The following is a 10,583-nucleotide window of genomic DNA, read 5'->3' as shown; positions in this document are numbered from 1 at the left end:
AAAATGCGAATATTAGACCGAATCATAAATTATCCAGATCATATTAAGTACTTGGAAAAAAAATGGAACTGCTCATCGTGTGTCAAAAATTCTTTATGAGCACTTTGCACATTAGTGATGCACCTATAATAAATGCGTTCAAGGTAAAAAAAAATCCTTAGGTCTAAATGGAAAACCTGATTAACGAGGAAAACACACCCCATAAACAAAACCCCCGAAAAAACGGTCACTAGGGTTAAAAATCACATTTAAAAGTTTCCTGTGACTGAATCACATTATTGCCGGAAAACGACTTCGAAAAAATATTTGGATGCGTCACTCTCTATTGCTAAAGTGTACGAGTTATAAATGTTGCTGAATATAAGGACGACAAAGTTGTCTCTCCTCTCAAAACCTCTCGTTTTATAAACCAAAAAAAGATCTCTGCACTCTTTGTCAAAGGTATCAAAATGCAATTAGCACAGAAAGAGCTTCTTTAGAGGTTGAATATCAATGTCATAAACCGAGATGGGTGGAATGTAATGAAGCAAAAGAAATTGATAAAAGGCGATGCGAGACAGATCGTAATTTCACATCTGCTACATTTATTTTGACATGCAAAGTGTTTTGCAAATTCCTTCTGATTCAACTTTCCAAATGTATTATTCAAGGAAAAATAATGTTTATAACTTGACCGTCTACGAAGCTGTTTCACCAAACGATGCATATTGCATCTCTTGGACTAAATTGAATGGACAAAGAGGAAGTGCTTTATTTTACTGGATTAAGTAGCTGCCTTCTGAAATTCACTACTTGAGATTATTCTATGATACATGCGGCGGATAGAAAAGAAATCAGAATATTGCAGCACTTCTCCTACATATCGTAACTACCACAGAAATATCTACAATCGAGCAAATATTCCTAGAATCAGGTCATACACATAATATGGAGGTAGATTCTGCCCACAGCGTAATCGAACATAGAAAAAACATGTGTCTGGGTATTCCATGATTGATTTGCTGAATATTTTCCGCTCTGTCCGTTCCACGAGAAATCGTAAATCTGCTCGCCCTCATAAGACAAAGCAGTTAGATTTTTATGAAATTTCCGATTTTGCCGCATTATGCAAGGGTACAATTAGTAATAGAAAAATAGATGAGGATAGAAACACAGTTTATTGGCTAAAAATAAAATGTTTAAAATTTGAAAAATAATATAATAATTCAATATCGATACGATCATAATGGTGAATATAAAAAAATATTTACGAACATAACAAGAAGTAGAGCCGCAAGAAGTCTTGAATCTGGAAATAATAATTTAAACAAAAGTCTACTTCCTATATCGATTGCTAAGAAAAAGGATCTCGAACGACTTAGGAATGATTTCAACAGAACTGCATGGATGGTATAAAAGTTTACCGGTATCTAAAATCCAAGTGGACACACTTCCAGAAACGGAAACTGAAGATAACGAAGAAAATGTCGATTAGATTTTTTTTACCTTAAGTCAATATTTTTGTGGTTTAATTTTTATAATAATTTTTTTAAGATCGATTCTGACTTCACAACATTTTTACTGTTTAAATAAATGTGCCAATGATTCTGTAACTTGTGAATGTTTTTTGTGAAAACATTGTTTCCATATCGACAACCTTTTTATGTTTATTTATTTATTTCACATCCATTTATGTCGAATTTTATAATATTTTTACATGTTAATGTTGATATTTTATTATAATTTGATTTCATTTCATCTATCCACTGTTTATTTCTAATTTACATCTTAGTATCTATTCTTATACTTGCACCCATTCTTTGAGAAGCAAAACTTTGTAAGTGCAACCTTTTAAATAAAAACCAACAAAATGAATATCATTTGTTCATTTATTTATACCAAACTTTATTTGTATCAGATAAGCATAAATCAATATATATTTTGATATTATAATGATCAACAAAACCGTATATATTGAAGCTAGAGGCTCTATCCTAAAAGTTCAAATTTTCATTTGCTGTTTTCTCAGAACTATCAATATGTTACTTACCAACTTCTGCCAGTACGACAGTAAGATTAATTGATTTGAAATTGACTTTTCTTCGAATATTTCAAGTCGTACATTTGCATTAGCACCGCTACCAGCTAATTACCATTGTAAAATAATCAGAAATTAACATAGAACAAAACTATTAATTAATTAAAATTACGCGCTAAAATTGGCGGTAATTGAAATGTAACGGAAAAATTCAAAATGTCCAAGACCCCCCACTACCGCGGCCTCTTTCAGAGGATATAAAAACTTGATTTCTTCCGCAAAAAAGTAGTTGCAACAAGGGATCCGACCTGGACCCCGCGCCAAGTATATATGTAAATTCCTTTACGCAAAGCTACAGCGCGAGTCAGTAAAGAAAAAAGCCGATCATCGCAAAATCCACGTCTGGTGGTAATAAGAAAGAGATTGCATACAAAGATCCGTTCGGGCGTAATTATAAAACGTTGCCAGACAAGCTGTCGAGTCATTCGCGTGAAATTGTAGTAATGGGCGGCCATTTTGTGGGAATTATACGGCGAATAACCAACCGCCGTCTGTAACAGACGATCTAGAGTCTAAGGTTTACTATAAGTTAGAATTAATAAATGCCTGTAATATAACTATAAACTGAATGTGATCGTTACGTGAATAAAGTGGGACAATACTACTTCTCTAGAGTTTTCTTATTTTTTTTACACCTTGCCGAACACTGACAAAAAAATAAATAAATTATGATACCAGGGTTCGAATTGGACATCGTCTGAGCTGGACCGGAACCCTGGATTTATCACTACCATCATTAAATTTACATGGAAAAGGTGTCATTTGTGCTTATATTTTGCCAATCTGTCTTAAAGCACAAAACTCTTGTTTACTGTACCTAAATAAAAAAAAATCTTTGGCACTTTTGTAAAACGGGGTAACTTTAAGCCAAACAATGTTAATTACATATTGTAAAATAAAGTCATAATTAGATACCTAGTTTATTTATTATTGTATAGGTAATAAATAAGATATCCTGATATTATGTGCCATTTCTAGAATCTTGTTTGATATTAAACTTACCTACATAGAAATAATAAAATGCGTCACAAATACGAACGTTTCAATTTAAACGTACCTATCTATGAATGTCGTGTATTAATAATACATCCTGATGGCATAACAAACGAGGGCCTTCGGAAGGACACCAGCAGCCTATTGCCCACACCTAGGTAGGTACCACCTTTAACACAGAACTCGCCGACATTTACCCCAAGCGCCAAGTTTAGTGGTATTAATAAGGCTCACAACTCCTCCTCACCATAAGATTTAAAAGATCACAAGGTAACATAAAAATATGATTAATAAACACTACCATTTATTTGAAAAAAAAAAATACATTATCAACCAGTATTCATTCATGTACATGGAATGTACTTTCCCTGATCACCTTTATTTGAAACATGTTGTTATAGGACAAAGATTTCGAAAATGTTTATACACAGTAAATCTCGTTAAGAAATTCTCTACAAGATGGCATTAACAGTTCATTTTATACAAAAAATGGACTTGGAGTATTATTTTCTTGTGTTTTTCATATAAGTATGACTGACAAAGTTTTGTGTGCACTATTTATGTCGAATCTTAACAGCCCATCTCCACCATTAGCCACTGGTGTTTTGTGATTATTTCGGTTTCATGTTCCTTCTATAATTTTATTTAGGAATAAAGTAATTTAATAAAAAAATGTAATCTATGTCAAAGATCACACTTTTTCACAATGTCAGTTTAAAGTTTTTTCATGTAGTTTTTGTTAGAATACCATTGGTTCTCATATACATACTTCTTGTTATGATAATTGATTAAAATTTAATCATACTTGAGATGTTTTTCTACAATATTCAAGGAAAATTTAAAAGTAAATGCACTTGTGATGATGTTTTATATATATTATGGTGCTGTTTACCTCTAACATGTTTTACAAATTCAAATGACATGTTGCAGTATTCGAAGCAGAGAAGTGGCAACACGCACCTGATTTCTTTTATGACATTTGGTGTTGACGTTCGAAAATTGGAATTTGCCAATGGTAAAGTACACCAAGTCGTTTCGGTGTTGTTTCCCTCTAACCACCTATTACTTAGCATACGGGGATAATGAATATCATATTATCTTCTTGGTGTCATATCCCTCGGAAATAAACTATAACATAGTGTAATATGCCTTTCATAATATTTGTTTCTAGTAGGATTATGACATTGTTGAGTATATCACTAGAAAGAGAGTCGAGAGGTATACTACACTATGCCGATATCTCAATTTCGCTAAAAATCGACATAGTGTAGTTTACCTCCCATGGACAGTAATGTTAATTTTACGTTGTATCCAGTGGCGGCTTGTACATATGCACTGCGGAACTGCTGCACACCCAAGCATATTGAGAAACTTTCAATATTATAATATACATACATAAATTTATGTAAGTATATTATTGAATAATAATCAATTATTATTGAAATACAGCATTATTTGACCAATGTGAACTTTTTACTTTACATAAGTACCTAATAAATAGATTTTTATGTCTACATCTAGACATGGTTGTCCATTATTTTGATCTACAAATTGAAAAGTCAAGGATTTAAAATAATAAAGTTACTCTGATCTGACAACAGCACATGGAATATTTTTTCCCACAAAAAAATCACTTGACTGAAAAAAGGTTTTTTTCAGAAACTGGAAAATATATACTTAATATAATATTTTTTAGGTGAATGACCTATTATGCAATGTAATAACAAATAAAAATCATTCAATAATTATAGTAAAAGATTAATTATTGTCACACTTATTCAGAGTTTGAAACTTAAACAGATAGAATATAATTTGCGGATGGTACCGATTAGTTTTTAATACTCAACTAAACCTGCCACCACAAGAGTTTAGATAGGTATGTTGTGGGCGTTCTGACAAAAATAGTGCACACTTTTTCAGTCATACTTATTTGTTTTCGTTGAATTGAGAATAAATAATAATTATAATGTTCCTGTCTTACCATACAACAATCTATAAAAATATTCCTCTATCTACAAAATATCTTAAATTGTGTATATCTTATGGACACATATAGTAATAATAGATTTGTTAAGACACTCGTTTGTTTTTATTAAATTACTAAATTCCTAAATAAACTTATGGAAGGAACATGAAACTGAAATAATAACAAAACACCAGTGGTCAAGGGTGGAGGTAAGCTGCTAAGTTTCGACATAAATAGTGCACACAAAACTTTGTCAGTCATACTTATTAGTTTTTATTGAACTAAGGATATAATCTGCAGATGGCACCGATTCTCAATTAAGCCTTGCAATCATAATAGTATAGTTATGTTGTGGGCGATCTACAAAAATAGTGCACAGTTTTTCAGTCATACTTATGTGTTTTCGTTGAATTAAGAATACATATTATAATATATTATTACAGTGTTAGTTAGGTTTTTTTAAATTTATTAAACCCTGCCTTACCAAACCATGATCGATTAAAATATTCATATAAGTATTGTTACCAACTAATGATGGCCGACTTTCACTTTCGATACATACTACGCTGAAACCATTTCCTTAGGTGTTATTTTCAGCCGCCAAAAAAATTGTACCTCTTACCTACCTCACAAGATATTAACAGAAACGATAATTCTGTCCGCTGTACCTACCTCCGACAACCTTTTCTTCGCAGCCTCTAATGCCAGCGCTCCATTGGCGAGCCAAAAGTCCGACGACAATAAGTCTTCAGATTTTTCTACGTTCTGCTACTGGCCAACAGACGTTCAACGAAACGAGTATATAATTAATTTGACGAGTAAAACAGTCGACTTTGACAGCATAGATAATATACGTATATCTGACAGTTAAATCGTGATGGCGTAAATGATACCGACGTTTTATGTTTTTTGGGTTATTGGGTGGCAGATAATGTAATAACGAAGCAAAGGGTACACAAATACTGGGTGAAACATTGGATAAGGAAACGAACGACATTATCCCACACAAATTTAATACGAGAATTGCGTTTGCAACCGAGCGATTTCCGCAATTATTTGCGAATGTCGGAGGATGTATACACAGAACTGTATAATTTGGCCTCCCCATTTATTAAAAAAAAAATACTATGATGAGGGAAGCTATTTCTCCTCATGATAGATTATGTGCAACCCTGCGATTTTTGGCTGCCGGCGGAACATTCACTGACTTGCATTATAGAACTGCGATTGGAAGACAAACTCTGGGCAAGATAATTCCCGAAACTTGCCAAGTCATCATTGACGTTTTGAAAGGAGAATATTTCAAGGTGTGTATTATATTATACGTCATCTAATAAAGTTGGGCAAATTTACAAATATATCATTAACAAGTAGACATTGGTTGGTCTTATAAAGTGAACGTTTAGTGGATTGTTTTACCTATATAAATCATAGACGGCAACATCATAAGAATGGCAGACAAGATGCATTTGAGATAGGTATATATATAGTCACAAATAAGGCCATCGTTGACATGCTAAATATTCAATAGACCATTAGAATGCTGTACCTAGCCAGGACTCTCCATATAGGCTGTAAGCAAGCTGCTTAATTATTCCTGTTGAATGTATTGTAATACTAGTCATATTCTTCGAAAAGCAAGCATGGAATTTGATTTCTAAATGAGGCCACATAATAATATAGGTTTGCTAACATAGCTCAAATACTTACCATTTGTTGTATCGCTTAAGCTAAGGTTTATAGGCATAAAAACAAACAAAAAAACAAATATTTTTACAAGATATTTATTCATACAAAAAACATTAATTTATTATACCGGCTTTTGTACATTTTTGCTTAATATACGATAAACTGGTTGAGTATGAACAGTAGTTGCTGGCATTATTTTGTCACTTTGTCCCATAAAGGCAACTTCATGCATCAGCTTCTCGGCCAGCAATCTTTGTCCCTGTGACATCGATCGTAGTTTCATGGCCATCATTTTGCCAAAAACATCAAATTCATCTTCAGTCTTGCTTAGTTTGTCGGTGATTAATTCTAACACTTTGTTGGCGCTATCATTCGATTTTTTTCGTTTGAACGATGGGGGTTTTGGTGCTCTATTGAGATTCGACCTTGGAGTAGTCGACAACGTGGATGTTGAAGGCGAATATTCTATCTGTAAATAAAATGTTGATTATTTTTTGTTGCAGTTCCCTGATACGCACGAAGAAATGGAGACGATTGCAGAAGAATTTAATAGTAAATGGCAATTTCCAAATTGCCTGGGCGCAGTTGGTGGGAAACACATTGCAATCGTGCCACCTGCAGGCGCCGGCTCCCACTTTTATAATTACAAACATTTCCACAGCATTGTTTTGGTGGCGATTGCAAATGCTAATTATGAATTTATTTATGTTGATGTTGGAACAAATGGACGTATTTCTGATGGAGGCGTACTGAGAAAATCTGATTTTTTCAAACGTTTAGACGAAGGCAGATTAAAAATACCTGCACCAAAAAAATATTTTAATACTACCGGGGCTGTCACATGGCAAGAAAGTATGATAAGCAATAGATAAATTAAACCAATGTAACAATTTAGTTAAAATGTTTTACCTCAATACAATCTTCGTTGTTTAACGAGTTGGAGTAACTCTCATCAGGAGACATGTTTTCCAAATCGTCCACCATGCTGGATATTGAGCTCGATTCTGTAAAACAAAATGTAAATTGTTAAAATACAACATAATACTCAAACTTGTTTTTTATTATCTCTCCCCTAAGTACCCATTCCTTCATACGGTTAATATTGATATTGGTATAATTGGTGTAATCCAGTATATCGGGTATTTTCAAAATGTGTTTTCCGCTGTATTCCTCATAACCAAACTGTACCATTAATTTTGATTGATGATTGACGATTTATTGATTGTCTCTGAAGGAACCTAACTCGAGCGATTTTTGATTTTATGATCATTTCTTTTCTTCTTCTTTCGACCATGTCCGATCATAATATGGACCTCCACGGAGTGGAGGTTTGTATTGACAGATTTTGTTTTTACGAGAAATGGATGTCAGCCACTTGCTCAACATATTAGGTCCATACTCTGACTCATACACAAATTGAAATTCAATGTGTACTTGTCAGACCCAGGATTTGAACCTGGGACCCGACCACGACTCAATAAGCCGCGCTTCCACCGCCATGATCGTACCTATATATTATTATTTCTTACCTACCTCAGCAAAGAATAAGTAATTTTATTGTGACTAGAAATGATTCATAGCTGTATGTTTTAATTGCTTAATAGTTGCTAATCTAATGCGATGTCACTTTCAGAGCTACGACAATGTCATAGTCTGCACGTGTATAATAAATAGCTTTAAAGCATTCCCTCGTACCTATATATTATTATTATTTATTACCTACCTCAGCAAAGAATAAGTAATTTTATTGTGACTAGAAATGATTCATAGCTGTATGTTTTAATTGCTTAATAGTAGCTAATCTAATGCGATGTCACTTTCAGAGCTACGGCAATTTCATAATCTGCACGTGTATAATAAATAGCTTTAAAGCATTCCCACGTATCTTCCATTTGGTCGTTCAAGAACTCCAAATTTTTATAGTACCACAGTTTGGGTAGATATACTGCGTCTGTGCCGGCTCCGCTTCGATATGATGTCCTTACTTTATTTCTCTCCTTTCTGTAACCCGACCTCAATGTCTGTATTTTCTTTTTGACATCGTTGACCGTTGCCTGCGGCTCCACTTTGATTAATATTTCCAAAAGTTCCGCATACGCCAAGGACTTGGCATCACGATTCTTGTATAGTGGGCTGGTCGTCTTCCACAACGACGGGTTGTCTTTAAAACAACTAATAAAATCTTCCAAGAAACTTTTCGAATGCACTCGTAGATCTATCTACCATTGTTGTTTTCGATGTCCGAACACTTTGAATGACAGTAAAATAATGATGGCGCTCATAGACTAATATATGGCGCTGTCGTCCGTCGGCATAGATATAAATAATGTGACGGTAAAGCGTGGTGAACGTACGAATTTCAGCGGCTCGGCGAGTAAAATATCAAACATGTTTGAAATCCAACGAGCCTGGTCTGCGGATTAAAAAGTCCGCAGACCTGGGGTGCTCCACGCGAAAAAAAAGTCCGAAGACTGTAAATCGTCTGACTTGCGTGCCAATGGAGCGCCGGCATAACGGACCCGGCCATTTCGCAGAAATGCGTATCGGTACACACCCAAGTGACCACACATCGGTTACCCTCGACCGGCGGGGACTAGGAAGGACAACGAGTCGGTTAGCCGATAAACACCAAAGTCCGAGAGACCACCCTATCACTGGCATAGATCAACTTGGAGACATGATAAACCTTACAGCAAATGACTCCCGACTATTCTGAGGATACAAGAAGTTGCTCCGTGCAATGTTACGTACGGATCGTCTCTGACAACGCAGTTCCAGCTAATGAAATCACCACAAATTTCGTTACAAACCGCGGCACATTAAATCTAAGATACAGTGACTTCTAACCAAGATATCGGATATATATCTTCATATTTATATTCTTCAATGTCACCCGCTTCTGATGGATGTTATTTTCTTACTCGAAGACAAACGCAGCCATTCTTACAACAAAATACCTACTCGCGACGGTAGAAGCATTTTTTACCACTAGCAACCGTTCACATTCCGCCATTTTCGCCAGAAACATCATATGGGCACAAACGATATCTTTATCTCTTGGCAAGAAATCAGCGCATTGAACAATACTAGTCTCCATTCTATCTGGTGAAAACTCGCGATGTCAGGAGCGATGACATCATGGCGGAGGCGTGCAAAACCGCCGACCCCTATGTAACACATCTCCTAAAGGATGGAAGCCATCAGAAGACAGTAACGCCTTACACCATCGTGAAGCCAGGAGCTTGGGCTTCCAACAGAAGCTGCAAGGTATTACGTGCAAAGCAAGAAGACGTCGTGGGCCGCACCACGCACCTACCTACGTGTAGGAAATTTTAGGTACAGGTAACACATCGCGAATTAAAAATACCTACGCCGTAAAAACCTAGCAAAAGTTAATCGCCTCCAGCAATTGTTTTATCATAATTCGAACATTTTTAATTACTATAATCATGCCTTAAAGATATAACTATTAAATCAATTTTTGTATATCAAATTATTGGTCAAATCAATAAATTTTATAATATGAAAGTCATTTCGTTCATCCATAACTATTATTTTCTATTAGGAATCGAATTTAACCTTCTAAATTTTAATCCTTATGATTATAAAAATTACAGCAGATAGCCAGACATGTCGTCATACCGTCATATTTTGTCTGAATTCGAAAATTCGTTGAAAAAAAATAATTAAATTACCGTTCCGCGTAGCATGTTCCATAGGAAGCTATACAAATACATACCTAAATACCGTGTCGGCGCATTGCAGAGATTACAAAATAATTAGTACCCGTTATTACCGCTCCAAAAACGCCATGCTCCAGCCGTGGGTATAAAAAATCGAGCTCAGCACTATGGAAAG

General features: G+C 34.8%; 1 protein-coding gene and 1 long non-coding RNA gene across 2 annotated transcripts in view; both read right to left on the bottom strand.

The window, feature by feature from the left end:
- The window catches only part of LOC147077199 (uncharacterized), a 45,685-nt gene that overhangs the window by 14,905 nt on the left and 20,197 nt on the right, over positions 1-10,583 (bottom strand). The gene's annotated exons all lie outside the window — the stretch shown is intronic.
- On the bottom strand, positions 6,812-9,139 carry LOC147077200 (uncharacterized). The gene is made up of 3 exons (XM_085941460.1): positions 8,613-9,139; positions 7,635-7,731; positions 6,812-7,194 (listed from the first exon to the last, which is right to left on the bottom strand). Exons 1-3 carry the CDS (start codon positions 8,615-8,617, stop codon positions 6,847-6,849), a joined length of 450 nt encoding a protein of 149 aa, XP_085797586.1. The 5' UTR covers positions 8,618-9,139; the 3' UTR covers positions 6,812-6,846.

The sequence above is a fragment of the Rhyacophila brunnea genome, unplaced genomic scaffold, assembly GCF_057557595.1.
Source record: "Rhyacophila brunnea isolate RB1 unplaced genomic scaffold, BYU_Rbru_1.0 scaffold_13, whole genome shotgun sequence".
NCBI classification, from domain to species: domain Eukaryota; kingdom Metazoa; phylum Arthropoda; class Insecta; order Trichoptera; family Rhyacophilidae; genus Rhyacophila; species Rhyacophila brunnea.
This window is presented reverse-complemented; position numbering and strand designations above follow the sequence as displayed.